Raw genomic sequence first — 18,270 nt, forward strand, 5'->3', positions numbered from 1 at the left:
CCCATCAGCAAAGTGAAGTAGAGTCTCTTTTGGTATATAGCCTCACCAGTGTTTGATGTTGCCAGAGTTTTAAAACAATGTTAGCTGTTCAAATAGGTTTTAAATTGCCTTTTAGTACTTATTTACATAGATACATAGTCCTATGTTTCTCTGTTAAGTCACCTAGTTTCATTTTTCTTCCTTCCTGATTAAGACTTGCAAAATTTCCCTCTTATTCTAGAAACTCTGAAGTTTCACCAGGATATCTATGGGTGGTCCCCCGCCCCCATTGTCTTTCTGATAGAAATACTCCAATCTTTCATAAGATCTGAAAAATTTTGTTTTTATGTATTTAAAGCTTTGCTTTTTCTTCACCCACACTAGTCTACTTGTGGGACTTCTATTTTGTGGAATTTAGATCATCCATTTCTCTTTTTCATATTCTTTTATTTTTCTGATGCTGGCATTTAATTTTTGCTTTCTGCTTTATAAAACCGTTTCAAGGAAGTCCCTAAATCACCATTATTTTTCTACAATCAATGTTTCCCTCATTTATTCGGGTTGATATTGAGCTTTTTGTTTATTTCTTTGCTTTCCAATAGTTCCTTTTACAGAGCAACTTTATTTATTTTTATGAAGTACATATACTGAAGACATTAATTCAATTTTTATAAGCACTGATCTCATCTTCTGGCTTCTGTCGGAGACCAAATGTCCTGTCTCTCCCTCGTCCTTCTTGACTTGCTTATTCTCTTCATATCGTTTGGTCATTTGGGGTTTATCCATTCGTGTTCAGGAATGGAGGCCAGGGTTATCAGAATTAGTAACTAATAGAGCTTCCCTTATCATGTTTCCAGAATACTTCTGAGCTTCCTCTTGTGAGCTTCCTGTGAGCCCATCGGTTGTCTGTAGTGTTTTGTCCCAGAGGGCTGGAGAAGGGGGACCCTTCCTGGAAGAAGATGATTGACTCTAAGCCAGTTAACAAGTTTTTGTCTATCTTGTTTTGTTTTTTACCAACATACGGATAGGGGCCTTGGGGGCTTTCTTAAGAGTAAGGTGGTTGGCCTGGAGGTACTGTGAGATTAGAAGTGTAAATTCACTTTCTGTCTTGTCTGTGCCAAGTAAAGGCCTCAAGAGGACAAATGTCTTAGTCTGTAGCTCTATGTGTGGTCCTGGAAGCCATAGTATTTGCTTCTCATGACGGTTTTCCAAGTGATTCAGTGTCCATCTGTGGTGGTGAAGTCTAAAGAGTGGTTTTATCCAGTTAGTTGTTTTAGAACTAATTAGAAGCATAGGGACTGGCCACGGATGTTATATTAGTTTCCTAGGGCTGCCGCAAAGAAGGAACACAACAGAAATTTATGCTCTCACGATTCTGGGAGATGAAAGTCTGAAATTAAGGTGTTTGTGAGGTTTGTTCCTTCTGGAAGCTCTCAGGGGAGAATCTGTTCCCTGTTTCAGTCCAAGTTTCAGGTGGTTGCCAGCAACTCTTGGGATACTTTAAGGGACCGTAGATGTATCACTCCAGTCTCTGCCTCTATCTTCACATGATGTTCTAACCTGTGTATCTGTGTCTCTGTGTCCAAATTCCCTTCTTGCTCTAAGCGTGCCAGTCTTAGCGAACTTAGAGTGCACCCTAATACAACACACACGACCTTATTTAACTTGATGACATCTGTAGAGACCCTATTTCCAAATAAGGTCAGCTTCACAGGTTCCAAGACACAATTTCTGGAGAGAAACTATTCAACACAGGAGAAGTATCAGGGGGATTAATTCCACTGCTGTACTGAGCTGTATCCCCCATGCCCATGTTTACAGTGACCAGAAATTAGCTGGACACTCCTGGCCTTTCCTTGTTGACACTTAACATATGAGAAGCACCAATTCAACAAGTTCTTCACTTCGTGTATGGAGGTTGAGTTACATAAAGCCCGAGGAAAGCCTTGTACAGAGGACTGTGAAGTTCACATATTGAACTTGAATCTACCTTCCTGCAACTGCCCCTTGCCTCTGTGCCCTCTTACTCTGAGATGGGAGAGGGAGCCTCAGGGGTCTTCTTTTTGCTTTGGTTGAATGCTTGGCATGGGTACAGTAGACTCATTTCTGGATCTGATATAATTTGATTAATATGGTACAAAAGTCCTTAAGGGTTTTATTCCATCATTTCTCTTGTTTTCCCTCACTCAGATATCCCCTTTTTTCTTCTTTTTGTATTTCTTTGGGCATATTAATGAGACTTTAGGCAGCAGGAAAATAAATTCTTAGGCTTAGTTTCCCATCTTCATAGACACTGAAGACAGTGTCTTACATCTCTTGCAGGGTTTTAAACCTTGTGCTTGCACTTAGCAGGCATTCCATAAGTATTTTAAAATGAATTTGTAATTATAGACATGAAATATGCATAAGTCAGTGAAGGAGAATTTTGGAGGGGAAAACCTCTTATATGTCTAAAATCACATGGCACGCCAACTGGTGAGATTAAAACAGATGGAGAAGAGACGAGAGGGAAGTGTAAATATATATATCGAACACTGTTGTGTGGCAGGAAATACAAAAGCACTATTGCAAAAGTCGTTTAGTTTTCACAACAATTCTAGGGGCCGCGAATTTCTCCCATTTTATAAATATGGAAACAGAATAAGTAACTCGTTAAGTCAAAGTTTATAGCGACTAAGTGATAAAACCAAGAGTCCAACTCAGGTCCTCCTGAGTCAGATCTATGTTCTTCCTATAACACCTTCTTCTTATTCCTGTGGGGTCATGTCAGTTCTCCCAGGATCAAGGAGTTTCACCGTTCCTTACATATTTTGGGGAAACATTGCTCATCTTGTCTCATATATGGCATTTACAGACTTATCAATGATTTCTGAAGAATCCGCCAACCCTGACTTTATAACTGGGAAAGTCTCTTGACTCAACTATTCTGTGAAACGCCGACAGTAAATCAATGTGGCTTCACTCATGGGGAGGGGAGCCCTGACCATGTGGCTGGGCGTGAGGGCACTGAGAATTTTCACGCCTGTCCTTCCCCAGCTAGGTCTTATTCATCGGTTTCCTGACACTTCTCAACCAGACTGTCTTCCTTTTTTAAACACATGCTTGTTGAGCGCTCAGTAGGTTCCAGGAACTGTTCTGTGCAGGCTCTGGAAATTTTAGGGAAACACACTTGTCATACCAGAAGCAAGTGTCACTCTGCTCATCATGAAGGGTGACATAGTTTTAGTTTTGTGGATTAAACTCAACAGCAGTGATTGGTCAGCTGACCCACCTCCACAATGCTGAGAAAGGAAAATGGCGTGAGGATGAAAATAGGGTAGTGAGAAGGGGTTAAGGAGAAGAATACAAAACGTTTTACCTCGTTCACTTGAGCTCGAAGCTGGTGACTCCCAATCAAGTGAGGAAGTCGGTTGGCAATTTCCATCCAAGGTCTATAGTGATCAGGGAGTTCTTTCTGCATTCAAAAAATAAAAATGTCTCAGTATTTTAGACCTCTCTGGGAAGCAGCTTCGTGTAGTAGCTGTTTTCAGATTTCAGTCTTAAGGCAGAATTCAGGTCAATTCCAATCAACAGATATTGAGAATTCACTATCTGCTGTACCCTATGCTAGGCACTGCAGATACACAGGTGACTAAAATACAGTCCTTGTAGTGAGGCAGCATGTGGTCTAGTAAGAGATAAATAAAATGTAATCAGACATACCCAATGCAGTATAATATGTTCAATTAAGGATATGTGTAAGCTTAGCAACCAGCTGAAGAGGAAGTGGTTAATTCCGTCAACTGTGCTAGGGAATTAAAGGGAAATGTTCATAAAAATATGATAGTTGGGGCCAGTAGTAGGGTCTGAAAGTGACTTTTCTAGTTGGAATTTTAAGATGGGAAGGCAGTGAAACAGAGGAGATAGTGGATAAATAGAGATAACTGTGCTTCTTGGGATTACAGATGATTCAGTGTCACTAGAATATAAAGTTCAAGAGAAAGGATGATGGAAGATTTGACCAGAAAATCAGATCAAGTATGCTTTTTATTGACTACATAAGAACTTTATTTTTATGTATGTTGGTGACATGGTTCAATCTGAATTTTAAGAAGATAGCTTTGCTTTGGGATTTTAAGATATAAAGTCAGATTAGGAAGCCTTTGAAATATTGTCTAAAAATTAAGCTTAGGCAATGGCAGTGAATTTGGAAAGGAGAAGGTATGTATTCAAAAATATTTGGAAAATAAAATTGAAATAATTAAATTTAGAGGCAGGGATGGGGCTAAAGGCAAGATGATCCCTAGCCGAATAACACAGTTTATTTGCCCACTCTGGGTCCTTGGTTTAGCCAAGAAGAACACAGGTTGGATTTCAGCAACCCTGACTCTATCCCAAGAAATGGCAAACTGCAGCAAACTACACTCATTGTTGTAAATAAGCTTTTATTAGGACACAGCCAAGTTCATTTGTTTCCACATTGTCTACAGTGGCTGTCACTTTACAATGGCAGAGTTGCATAGTGGCAACAGAGACCATATGGTCTGCAAAGCTTAAAATATTTACTATTTGACCCTTTACAGAAGAAGTTTGCCAACTCGTGACCTGTCCCCCCCTTTTACAGAGTACAGTCTGCAAGACTGAAATGTTGTGTCTCTGGGTTAAGAAGGAGAGGCGGTGAGGATGATTTCCATGTTTCTGAATCAGATGACTGAATGAATTGGTGAGAAGACAAATTGAAACAGAAATGCAGGTGGAAGTCAAAGAGAGGACATACAATACTGAATTTGTTTTTAGATATGTCCAACCTAAAATATCTGTGGAATGTCAAGATATGGCTATATATTGGGCAGTTGGATATACAATTGGAAGCTCAGGAGAGAATTAATATTAGAAATATACAATCGGGAGGCATCACAGTAGTGCAAATTCCGCATTGTGGTAAAAACCACAAGTGGATACAAGATCATTTGGGAGAAGTTGCCAAGTGAAAGGAGAAGGCTTAGCTCAGCGCACTGGGGCGATACTTACAAGGCAGGCAGAGGAACTGAATCCAGCACAAAAAGACAGCTATAGAGGCTAAATGAGCCAGAAGCGAATCACCCTATAGAAGTCAAGACATTAGAGGATTTCTCGGAAGTAGGGATTCATCAGATGGCCAAATGCATCATTTAAGTAAGGTTACCCCTTTGGAAGACAAAACTAAATAGTCACTAATATATCAATATATACACCAGTCTTTCCACGTATATGGCATAGAAATTCAGGTCAGGGTCATGGAAATAGGGTTCAAATTTTCGTGTGCTGAGGAGGGAAGAAAACAGAGATTGAAAATGTGAATTACTTTTTTGGGAGAGCCATAAGCTGTAACAAGGGGACAGTTTGTGTTTGAGAGCTGTTCCCACTTTCGAATGGGAAACTTGAGCGGTTTACAGCCTGCTAGTGTAAGGGGCAGAGATTGAAGAGAAAGGAGAGAGGGAATAATTAAAAGTAAAGGGTCGTGAGGCAGAGGAGGAGGAGAGGAAGAGCCCAAATGGAGCATCTGGCTGCGAAGAGCTGGAAGGAGAAAGTCTGGAGTTTGAGGGATTCATTTCTTATGAACTCAATTTCTCAGCAAATGGTGAAGATTCAGGTTATATGCCTTGGGGAGAGGGGTGGGTGCTAAATTAATTATCGGAGGGAAGGGAAGAGGAAATTAAACATAAAAATGCAAATAAAATAATATATTGCAATATATAATATGTATATTATAATACATTATAATGACTTTAAAAACCCAGGGAAGTTTGAAAACTATAAGTTTGGAGTGCCGTAGATCTGTAAGTTACCAATAAGTCACTTGTTGGAGATCCTCTGTCTCTCAGAATCTAAAATAAAACTGGGTGAATCTAACATCCAATATACAATCTTTGAAAATTATAGACTTTATTTAATCCTCTGCTTCCTATCTTTGCCCCTGAATCAATTTAGGACAACTTGGGCACCCTTTACTAGCTTTCCCAACAAATCAAATTACACCAAACATCACAATTTAACATTTTTAATATAGATATTGTGCAGGAGGGGGAGAATTTACCCTCTACTCCTCTTGAGTTCTTGTGTCAGGAGTCAATAAAATTGACACAAAACAGATTAACAGGAGAAAAAGAAAGAAATTTTAGTTTGTGTGTACAGAGGTCTCATAGAAATGGGACCTAAGAAGTGGCCAAAGCAGGCTTTTATACCTTGTAGACAAAGAGCCAATAAATCTGTGAGGAATGGACAAGACAAAGAAACTTAGGCTTCAGGTGCTTATCTAAACAGAGTCTGGGCTTGGGGTCGTCAATTAAAGAAGTAACAGGGTTTTATTTACTCAGGCTTCTCCGCTTGAATTCCCTACCTCTGGTGGTAAGGGTGGTGTCCTATCTCCAGATGCGGGGAGGGTACCTTTCATAGGAGAGATTTATTTCCTGCTTTTAGGGAGACAGAGAAGAGGGTCAAATTTCCTCTTAAATTGACTGTTTCTTAAGTAACTTTCACCCAAAATAATCAATATGCATTGAGGCATATTCGGGGGTGACTTGCCCTGGGTCCCAACAATACAGATATTCACAAAGAGGAAATCACACCCTGTTCTCCGCATGCATTCCTCATCCCGTACCTCAGCTTCTGAGAGGTAGATAGAGTCCACTATGCTTCCCTACTCTTCTCCCAGAGAGAACATTTATAAGCATAATGGCATAATTTTCCCTAGCAGAGCTCAGCAGTCTTGCAGAATTGAAGAAAGCTTCTAATTGACCCAAGTTTGGGGATTTACAGAGCAGTGGCCCAGCTGAGAACGCTCGCACACATAAAGGCAGAGAGATTTATGGTAAACTGACTCTGAACTGGCAACTTGTTTTTCTTCTCATCTATATGATGCATATGTTTTATGAACAAAAACTGAATGCAGCTACAGAGACAAAGGAATATAATGTTTATAAAAGAAAATCACAGAAGCAGACTCAGAGTATTCAGAAGGGCCTTTTAAAGTGGGTTTGTAGAAAAGCTGTAACTAAATCTGTCCTTCCTTCTTTGATGCCTAGAGAGGGGATCGTATTCTGAGAATTAAATTAGAGCATCCTGGGGAATTCCCTGGCAATCTAGTGGTTAGGACTTGGCACTTTCACTGCGGTGGCCCAGGTTCCATCCCTGTTTGGGGAACTACGATCCTGCAAGCCATGATGAACAGCCAAAAAAAAAAAAAAAATTAAAGCATCCTGGATTTCTGCTTCCTGGCTTGCATGGGAATCCTTAAATACTACATTTTGCCTCAATCTAAGCAGCACTCTATTCTTGAATATCTCTTTTTCTTTCCCCTTAGATTCCTAGAGGCTTCTTTTCCTTCCTCCTCTTCATCCTCTCCCTTCTTTAAACAGTTCTAGTCTTTGGACTCTGGTATCACCCCACAAATGTAAGAAAACCATGAGCTTTGAGAACCTCTGGGTTCTCCGAGTGTGGTTCCCATCCAGCAGCAGCAGCATGATGTGGAAAATTGTTAGACATGCAAATTCTTGGGCTCTGCCGCAGATGTACTGAACCTGAAACCAGCTGCCTGTGCTTTAGCAAGCCCTGTAGGTGAAGCTAATGTACCCCAAAGTTTGAAAACCACTGATGTGGGGACCCCGAAGGAAAGGGAGAAAGGATTTTAAAGCTAGTTCATAATCCATTAAAAATGTATTCACCCTAAGTGTCCATCGACAGATGAATGGATAAAGAAGATGTGGCACATATATACAGTGGAATATTACGCAGCCATAAAAGGAAGTGAAATTGAGTTATTTGTAGTGAGGTGGATGGACCTAGAGTCTGTCATACAGAGTGAAGTAAGTCAGAAAGAGAAAAACAAATACCATATGCTAACACACATATATGGAATCTAAAAAAAAATGGTTCTGATGAACCTAGGGGCAGGACAGGAATAAAGACACAGACGTAGAGAATGGACTTGAGGACGGTGAGGGGGAAGGGTAAGCTGGGACCAAGTGAGAGAGTGGCATGGACATATATACACTACCAAATGTAAAACAGATAGCTAGTGGGAAGCAGCCGCATCGCACAGGGAGATCAGCTCAGTGTTTTGTGACCACCTAGAGGGGTGGGATAGGGAGGGTGGGAGGGAGACACAAGAGGGAGGGGATATGGGGATATATGTATCCATATAGCTGATTTACTTTGTTATACAGCAGAAACTAACACACCATTGTAAAGCAATTATACTCCAATAAAGATGTTAAAAAAAAAATAAAATGTACTCACCCTTCCAATGGGATTTTCCTCTAGAGACTGAATAAAATATTGAATTATGTTACTTACTTTTTGATTGCCAGATTTTGTTTTAAGTTACAGTATGGGGGGACAGGATCAGCTGATGAGTTTTCAACTAAATAGCACCCCTTTTGGTATTAGTTAATACTTATCTATCACAGCTATTTCAAAACCTATATACAATTTCAATATTCTACTAATGAATATTGGTAATTGCTTACAATTTTTCACTATCATTAACAAGTTTGAAAGAGTCAACCTTGTACATGTGTTTTTAGATGTTTTCTTATTATTAGGACAAATTTATAAATGTGGATTTACTGGATTAAAGATTTTGCACATGGAAAGGTTAAGAGCTACTTCTTGGTTTTCTTACAGAAAAGTTACATGAATTTATAATCACATTTATAGTATGTAATATATAATGGGAGTGCCAGTTTATTTATGAATCTAACAACAGAGCATCACCAAACTTTTTTGTTATTTTTAAAGATATAATATGTATTATCTGCACTAAAATTCTATAATTATTTCAATATTTAATAACAATAAAAGAACCATCCAAAAAATACCTTTCTCAGAAATGATTAAAATAATGTAATCAATATTTATGGCAAGACAGTCAAAAAGCACAAAATTTATAAAGTGGAAAGTAAAATTATTCTTATTCTCATCCTCTCATCTAGCAATGATGGCCCTTGGAAGTGTGAGTGGTTTTCCAGAAATTTTGTATGCTATCATTTTATTGTTTAAGTTTACATTTCTGTGATTATTAATGAGTTTGCATATCTTGTCATGCTTTGGTCATTGCGTTTTGTGTGCGGGTGTGAAATGCCATTCATACCAGGGTAGTCAAATGAACCAACATTTTCATTTATGCCATTGGGTTTTCGATTATGCTTAGAAAGTTCTTCCCATCCCAATATCATTTCTTTTAGAGAATTTCTAGTTTAATTGTTGGTGCTTACATCTTTCATCTATCTATGCTTGTGTTGTGAGTCCGGATAGATTATCTCATTATTTCCATTTCAGAATAGAGGAAGTTCAAGCCAGAGAAGTTTTATAACTTTCCCGAGTTTACACATCTGGTCGGTGGTCAGGTCAAACCTCTTCTGACTCAGAGTTCAGTGTACTTTCCAGTACCTCCTGATAGTAAACACATGGAGGATGGTGACTGAGGAGATGGTTAGTACAAGGGGACAAGAAATCGCAAGAAACTTTCCATGTTTTTCTTCCCCTCATTCCAATAATCAGAAGACCCAGAAGTGGGATGGACACAAATAATAAAATCTATGGCCTTCTTTTCTATTTTTTCAGTTTCCTATTTGATGTTATTCTTTTTCTGCACTTTTATATCTGTCAAAGTACAATTTTCAAAAAGTTAAAAAAAATGACTCATGCAAATATGGAATGTGTGTCCAAAATATATTTAGTTTATTAATGAGGAACTCAGAGGATGGTCCAGTTTGTTCAAAAGCACTTGATAAACTGAAGTGTTTAGAGTTTTGAAAAAAGAATGTTAAAATTAAATTGCTAAGGTAAAGACATAGTAATTGGTTAATGTCCTACGTGGCAGAACAATCACAAGCTTTAGGGTTTTATTTTCTACTCAACAGAAATCACTGGCAGCTCTTTTGAACAAAAATCTGCAAGTTAATATGCAGCTTCAGAGATTCGGTCCTAATCAATAGTAAGCAGCATGTCAAAAAAGGAGCATCCCTTAGGTAATTAAGTCATCCTAAGGTGAGACTGCTTAGTTAGACAGGGCTCCGGATGGTACTAAATAAAACTCAGCCCTCCTTTTGCTCTATTTTGGATAATTCTTCTCAACACATTTATAATCTAGAAAAGAACAGACTTTTTAAAAAATAATGTATTTTATAGAAACAATAAACTGTATTAGCACTGATTAAGTTAATGAAACCAGCTTCTGGTTAAGAAAATAAAGTTTAAAAAATGAAAGTTTAAGTGAAATTAAAGCAGGCAAACGTCAACCAAGGAAAGTTGGATGACAATATTATGATCATAAAAATTAGAATGTAAACTATGGGACAGAGTAGAACGTGAAGGAGAGGGTTTTAAGTGAAATAAAAGACAAGTTTCAATGGAAAGAGGCTGGTGTGTCATTGCTGCAAACTAAAGAGGAGAAAGATATTAGATGACTTTGAAGAGATGGGTAAGCAGCATGAGAGGGCCTTGGAGGCTACACTAAAACATAGGATTTTGTTCTAAAGAGTGGAGTGATGTGATTTGATTTTTGTTTTAAAGGGTCACTCTGACTGCCATGCGGGGACTGTGCTATAGTTGGGCAAGAGGGGAAATAAGAAGACGGGTTACAAGGCAATAGTTCAGGGAGAAATAGTGGTGGATTGGACTAGGGTGGAAAAGAGAAAGGTGGGCAGCTAAAAGACAGTTTTCAGAGACAGGGCTGAACTCCTTAATTATCACATGAGTCATTTGAGAGCGAAGATTACTGTGAGACTCAAATGGGAAATGTGCAGTTAACACAAGGCCTAGCATAAAGTGAGCACCTATTAAATAATAATTACTACTCTTATTATATATTATAAGAAGGTTACCATAGGAAATAAGAAAAACTCCATTCTTAATGAAATATAGGAGAATGCTATCAATAAATTTTGCTAATACTTTGAAAATCTGAATTAAAACCCCACTTGGAAAATTTTAAAAGATGAATTTTTTTTTTTTTTTTTTTTTTTTTGCCTAGAAGTATGAAATCTAAATAGACCAATAAGCACAGAGGAAATGAAAAATGCAATTTAAAACTTACCACCTAAAATTTTTCCATTCTTAAGAATGGTGATATATTATCTGTTCCAGAGCATAGACACAGAGGACAAAGCACCTAATGCATCTTGTGAAGATAACAGACCCCCAGGACTAGCCCTTGACATAATAACACTACTGTGGTGTAAGAATACAAAAAGGCAATTCTTAACTAAAATAGTATCAAATTGAATTCAATAGCATACTGAAAGACAAATCCATGTTGAGCATTACTATGAGTATATTTTGATATTGGGAAGTTATTACTGTACATAAAATCAGAAAAACCCAGAAAAAGTATAGGAAAGGTTTGGAGAGAATATTTTGATAAGCTGCTTGAGGGCATACCAAAGTAACAATAAATGGTTGCTAAAATGCCTGCTAAGATGGAACTTGGCAGTGATAAGGTTTTCTTTTCTTTACTTTTCCTCTTTTTTTGCTTTTTCCTGGGGGATGTAAACAGATTTGGGACTGAAGTTCAGTAGCTTTGGACAGCAGCTGTTACAGAGAGGGGTTCACCGCCTCTGCCACCACTCCACCTAGAATGAGAGCTCAAGTGTTTCTATAATAAAGCTTGGACAAATATTAAAAACTCTTCATTGACACCAAATTAATTCATCCACCTAGGGGGCCCACATCTTTGGTTCTGGTCTCATCCTCTTTCAAAATTTTATTTAGTCTGGGAGTACAGAGTTCACATTAATTCACATCTGTAACCTAAGTGCCCTTAAACATACAAAGTAGTGAAAAATATGCACTAGATTGAAACAATAAATAAAATTCCAGTGAAAAAATTGAAGAAATAGTAGATCGGGGAGGGACATTAATTTGACACTAGAGAAATAGAGTGAATGTCTGGAGGTTAGAATGAAGGATGGGGAAGCATCCTAAACAAATGCCCTCAAAATTAGCTCGTGATTACAAGTTACTTTTAGGAAGGAGATATGCAATTTTTGTGAGAACTATTTGGTTTGAATTAAAACATCAGAAGTTTTATACATCAGCTGTATTCATAAAGCGAGAAAATTGAAATTAACTAAAATGCCTAATGCCATTTAAATTGCAATGTTTTATCATGCAAGTGGGTTTTAATGAAACCATTAAAATTATATTATTAAGACTGATTAATTTCAGGCAAAGTTTTATTTTATAGCATTGAGTTAAAAAACGCACAATGCAGGTTTGGATATACAACAGAATTACAATTTTGTAGCTTTGCAAACACACGGACACGCACACATACACAAATACATACCCAAACATACACACCTTTAGATAAATTACCTCCAGACAACTAAGGTATTTTGATTTTGTGGTGGAGCTATGAATAATCAGTTTCCTACTTAAAAAATGTTTTCCACTTTGTATTTGATGTGAATTTATTAAGTTGGTAAGAAAATAGTCACATTTAGAATGTTTTTCGTAAAAATCTTGTGACTCATGACGAGCCACCATACTTTAGCAGTCTCCCAATTTCTAAAGATTAATAATAAAGTAAATAATCGTAAAAAGAATTGTGAAGTAAGATTTCAAGCAGAGGATAGTCAATTTATGGTACACATTAACCTGATATTATATATAATGGAAAGATTTATTTTTATCAATAATGGGGTCATAAGATGTGATTAAAGGCAGTTGGGAGATATTTACAACAATTGTATGTTTCAAAATCAAGTTAAGACACATAGTATGATAAATATTGACATTATAATATGAAATGTGATAAAATATTCCTTCTCAAATTGGTCATGGTTTAGAAAATCTAGGTTGTATAGTAATAACTTATCCTTTTGTCAATAGGACCCAGAGCTGGACCTGACCTAGTATTTAGTTCTAGACTCAAACCACAGAGTGTCAGAATTATAAGGGGTTTTATGTGGTAGATTTCCTACTTTGATCTTCCTAGTATGCCTGTGACGTATTAGCCTCACACAAGGAAAAAGGTTAAAAGAGATCAAATATGACTTGTTAGTTTTAGAACTGGTAAGAGATTTAGCTGGACTTCAGATCAGTATGACTATTACAGTGTTGTCTATGCCATTAACCAGAATTTGTCATATTAACTATCTACTATTTCTCAACTAGAGTAATGTACAGAATTGCCTTAAAGGAATAATTTTCATGGATCCCAGAGAATAATTTCCCAAGAATCCAAAGACCTCAGTTGGAAAAAAGGAAGAAAGAAACTAAAATCTTATTTTATGGAAAATGTCTTTCAATTGCAAATTATCTCTGTGACATTTCTATATTGTGAAATTGTGAAATTTCTATATCTAGTTAGAAAATAAAAACACAAAATTAAAAATCTTAGTATTTATGCACCCTCAGGAGTGTATCTTTGCTCCTCTTCCGTCTCCCCACTCCATAGGCCACAGTTTCAGAAACGTGATTCTAGATTATCCTTTTATATTTATGCAAGAGGGAAGACTCCTTTCCTCTGCAGCTGTGGTCATGTAATTACTGTGCTGACATTTAAAAAACAAGGCTGGACCTTGAGCACATGTGGGCTAGCTTAGCTGTCTACCCTTTGCCCCTATGATGTTTTCTCATATGCTAGCTTTTCTCTGACCTCAACGCTACAGTTTTACAGCAGAGCATGACTTTTCTTCAGAACATCGAGGTCATACTGGTGAACATGAGTTAACAATATGGGACAAAGCCAGTCAATATTTAACTGTGTCCTCGTGTTTCCTTTACCATTTTGTGTTTCGCACCCTCTCGTTTTGCTGCCTTTCACCCTCCTATATGGTCAGCTTTGGGAATCTCAGGACAAGACAACGCTTTGGTTTCCATTGCCCAGGGTCTCCCTCCCTCTAATTCTTTATCTTTCCGCCTCACTGTCTGTAGGGGGTTGAATAGTGCATGCCAACCCCCTTCCGCCCCCAAAGATACGTCCACTTGGAGACTGTGAACGTGACCTTATTTGGAAAAGGTTCTTTGCTGATGTCATTTAGTTGATCACAAGATGAGAACATCCAACATTAGGATGGATCTAATGACATGTGTCCTTATAAGAGAAGACAGAGAGAGAGAAGGGGAGAAGATGGAGTCACAGAGAAGAGGACCATGTGAAGATGGAGGTAGACAGTGCAGTTCTTCTGCCAGAAGCAAGGAATGCCTGGAGCCACGAGAAGATGGAAGAGGCAAGGAAGGATTCTCCCCGAGAGACTTTGGAGGGGGAGTTTGCTGCTGACACCCTGATTTCAGACTTCTGACCTCGAGAGCTCAGAGACAATACATTTCTCTTGCTTTAAGCCACCAAAATTTGTGGTAATTTGTGACAACAGCCCTAGGAAATTAATTCATTCCCGGAGGCTCCTTTGGACTGAAAATAGCAGGTATGTATTTTCCGATGAGTGATTTTTTCGTCCTTTCTTAGATCTCTCAGCTCACCTCTCCGCATGTTGTCTTAAGTTTTTCTACAGCTTAGATATCCTGAGGGAGAAGACTCTAACGTGTTTCACTGCTTCAAATCCCAGTTTCTAGAGGACCCTCTTGGCTGTCTCCATTTCCACTTTCTTATCTCCGTCGTCCACCCATTTCCCCATTGGCTCGCCTCACCTTTTCTCTCGGTTCCTTAACTTTGGCATGGAAATCCACGTACCATCCAACCGTTCCCACCCGCAAACACATCTTTCTTTATTGATCTCCACTAAGTCTTCTGAAATCTGATCTCTTTGTGTCTATCTCCACAATATAGTAGATATACTAATATATATATTAGTAACATAACCATCATTGCCTCAAATCTCATTTGACATGATCAGGCATATATACCCCAGACACTAGCAGAGATGGCAATATTTTTTCAGGGAAATATCAGATTTCTTCCTACCTATACTTTCTATTCGAAAACTATAGCCTCCTGGGAATTCCCTGGTGGCGCAGTGGTTAAGAATCCGCCTGCCAATGCAGGGGACTCGGGTTGGATCCCTGGTCTGGGAAGATCCCACATGCCATGGAGCTACAAAGCCCGTGCACCACAACTACTGAGCCTGCGCTCTACAGCCCGCGAGCCACAACTACTGAGCCCGCATGCCACAACTACTGAAGCCCGCACCCCTAGAGCCCGTGCTCCGCAACGAGAAGCCACTGCAATGAGAAGCCCGCACCCCTCAACGAAGAGTAGCCCCCGCTCACCGCAACTAGAGAAAGCCCAAGCAGCAAAAAAGACCCAAAGCAGCCAAAAATTTTTTTTAAAGATTTTTAAAAAATTAAAAAGAAAACTGTAGCCTCCTGTGTTAATTATTTTTCTACTCTTCCTTCTAAGCAGCTGGAGTCCACTGCTTCTCTCAAGTGCTTTGAATTACTACAGGAGAGTATATATGACTTTATTTTTCCTAAATCGTTGCTTGGCCGCTATACAGAACAAGGTTCCCAGCATCCCGATTCCTTTTATTCTGCTCTATGGCACCCTTGCAATTTGCTTTTGTTTTGTTTTTCCCTTTCCTTTGTTTTTGTAGTTAAACTACTTCCAAGCTCTTCTCACTGTTTCTCATAGTTATGACACCTTTCTTTCCACAAACAACCTCCTGCGTGTAGCCCCTCATCCCTCACCTGGCCCTGCATTGTCCTTTACGTATTCTGTCGTTTTCAAGTACTGAGCTAGTTAGGCTAGAGGTTCTGAATTAACTCCTGGCTGGGGTTCTGGCATCAGTACTTTTTAAGCTTCCCAGCTAATTTTGATATGCAGTTCAGGAACGATTGCTGGAACCCACCCTGCACTTAACCTTCTGCTAGGAATAAATTCACACACCAGGGCATTGTTGCTTACCAGACGCATGAAATCCAAATTCCTGAGCCTAATGTTTGAGTTCCCTTGGTCTCACTCCAATCTAATCTCCTGCTATAAACGATCTCGGTTCCTCCCTTCCTGCCAAGCAAATTTCCTCACATTCTTTATGTCTAAAGAAAAATTACTCCTCACCCACGCACCCACCCGAACACACGTACACAACAGACACACGATCTGGCAAGGGATTTCTGTGGCTTCCTTATGGACATGGGTCTGAAAGGTATACATTTTCCTCACTGAAACATTAGACCCTGGAGATGTTTGAGAGTTTATAGAAACAGTGGGATAGAGTATTTGAAACCAAGTCAGCCCCTTCCCCCAAAGCCAGAATGATTGCTTATTCATTAGTTTGACTGTGTTTTCTTTTCTTTTCTGTTATTATTAAAAATCAGAACCGTTTCCGATATTTGTTAGTTTTGGTCATAAAAATGCTATTAGAAATAGCATACAGATTGGTCCAATATCCATAAAATCATTGAAATATAACAAAATATTTACTACCTGTGGTACATGATTACACTCACATGCTTTAAGTATTTATGGTAAACAACCAAGCTTGCTGAAAGAGTATGTCTGGGCTCATTGACATGAAGGAATAGCCACCCCATCACTTACCTAAAGGCAAACAAAGCCTACTCATGCCCTTAGCAAAGTCAGTGGCTGGTATTTCTCAATTTGCGATCTATTGTGACACCACTGTTATCTGGTCATGGGTGAGAGATTCTCTCCTGATCAGTTGAGTAAACTGAGGCAGATTCTGGTGTAAACTCTCTTCCCTTACCTCTTCCCAGAAAGGGAGATGTTTAGAATTCTTCCACAAGTGAGAGAAAATTAAAACTGAAACAAAGAATTGCATTCTTTAGAACTCTGACACATGACTGTGAGAGTAGACCCAGTTTGCCAGGAAATTCTGAGCTCCAGAATGGAAATTTCTTCTAAGGAGTATCCATCAACCAAACCACAGGACAGATAGAGTCCTGTGTTTTCTCAGAAAGTCACAAACACTTGATGTTGCTCTCGTTTCCCGTCTGGTTTTCTTATTTATAAGAAAGGAAACAGCAAAGAAAGGAACACAATCATGGTGGCCCTACCCAATGTTTACATACTTTTAATATTATTAATATTATTATTATCAGCTCAGTGTATATATTTAATCCCAATAAGAGAGTGTTGGCCTGTTGACCGACTCTTCCTTGTGAACTAGGGATGATGGAAATATTCCTGAATCAAGTTATACACACAGAATGGAATTTTGAATAAGCACTGGACTGAGGGTTGTGCAAACTGGCTTCTAACCTTCCACTGGATTTATGGAAGTGCTTTCATACTCCATAGCAATCCAGTGGCAGGGGGTACACTAAATCTCTCCAAGTACATGTGAAAACTGAGGGTCAGGCGATGCTGGTGGTTCATTCTAGGTCACAAGAGTTAGTAAGTGAAACTTAGGGTGACTAAATAATTCTGTTTTGCCCAGGACTTTCCTGGTTTACCATGGAAAGTCCTGCATCTTGGAATCCCCTTCGGCCTCTAGCAAATGGACATTCTTGGTCACCCTAGTGGCAGGGTCAGAGAACACAGTCCAGTGTTCTGGGCCACAATCCTCCTCTGCATAACACCTTAGAGTCATTACTTTTAATGCTCAAGTTACTTGCAGATCTGTGACTTGGTCTCACAACTAACAGCTCTACAGAGGGCTTTTGGGATCAGCAAATAGATCCTATCTTCATTTTTACTCTTCTATTCACACTCAGAAGAAGGTATTCGATAAAACTCATTAAACACCAGATCATTCATTAATCACAGTTAAACCCCCCTATTAGACCCCTAGAAGGAAAAACTGGATCTAATAAATGACTGCAGTGATTGTAACTTTGGATCCCTAGATTCTTAGCTGAGTAGGCTTGGCCCTTATTTAGAATGTAGTAGAAAAAAGATGTCAAGAGTCCTGAGTACTACTTCTGCTTTTTCCAGTAATATAACTTTGGGCAAGAACTTCTGGCCTTCAGCCATGGTTTCTAAGGACTCTTGAGGTTTTGACATTTTAGACCTGACCATTAAAGTGTTGACATTTTAGACCTGACCATTAAAGTGTTGACATTTTAGACCTGACCATTAAAGGAATTGCATTACAGGTTGAGCCTTAAGAACAATTAAGAAATAGGTACTGGGGCTTCCCTGGTGGGGCAGTGGTTAAGAATCCGCCTGCCAATGCAGGGGACACAGGTTCGAGCCCTGGTCCAGGAAAATCCCACATGCCGCGAAGCAACAAAGCCCATGCACCACAACTACTGAGCCTGCGCTCTAGAGCCCGCGAGCCACAACCACTGAGCCTGTGCGCCACAACTACTGAAGCCCACGCACCTAGAGCCCATGCTCCGCAACAAGAGAAGCCACCGCAATGAGAAGCCCGCGCACCACAGCGAAGAGTAGCCCCCGCTCGCTGC

The 18,270-nt window shown here is 39.1% G+C and overlaps 1 protein-coding gene across 2 annotated transcripts in view; it reads right to left on the reverse strand.

Moving 5' to 3' along the window:
* The window catches only part of IDO2 (indoleamine 2,3-dioxygenase 2), a 46,367-nt gene that overhangs the window by 27,268 nt on the left and 829 nt on the right, over positions 1-18,270 (reverse strand). For both annotated transcript variants that reach the window (XM_061177308.1, XM_061177307.1), the window contains exon 2: positions 3,338-3,433. In XM_061177308.1, the coding sequence (XP_061033291.1) occupies positions 3,338-3,433 (96 nt within the window). The remainder of the gene's footprint in view (positions 1-3,337; positions 3,434-18,270) is intronic.

The sequence above is a fragment of the Eubalaena glacialis genome, chromosome 20 (assembly GCF_028564815.1).
Source record: "Eubalaena glacialis isolate mEubGla1 chromosome 20, mEubGla1.1.hap2.+ XY, whole genome shotgun sequence".
Classification (NCBI taxonomy): Eukaryota; Metazoa; Chordata; class Mammalia; order Artiodactyla; family Balaenidae; genus Eubalaena; species Eubalaena glacialis.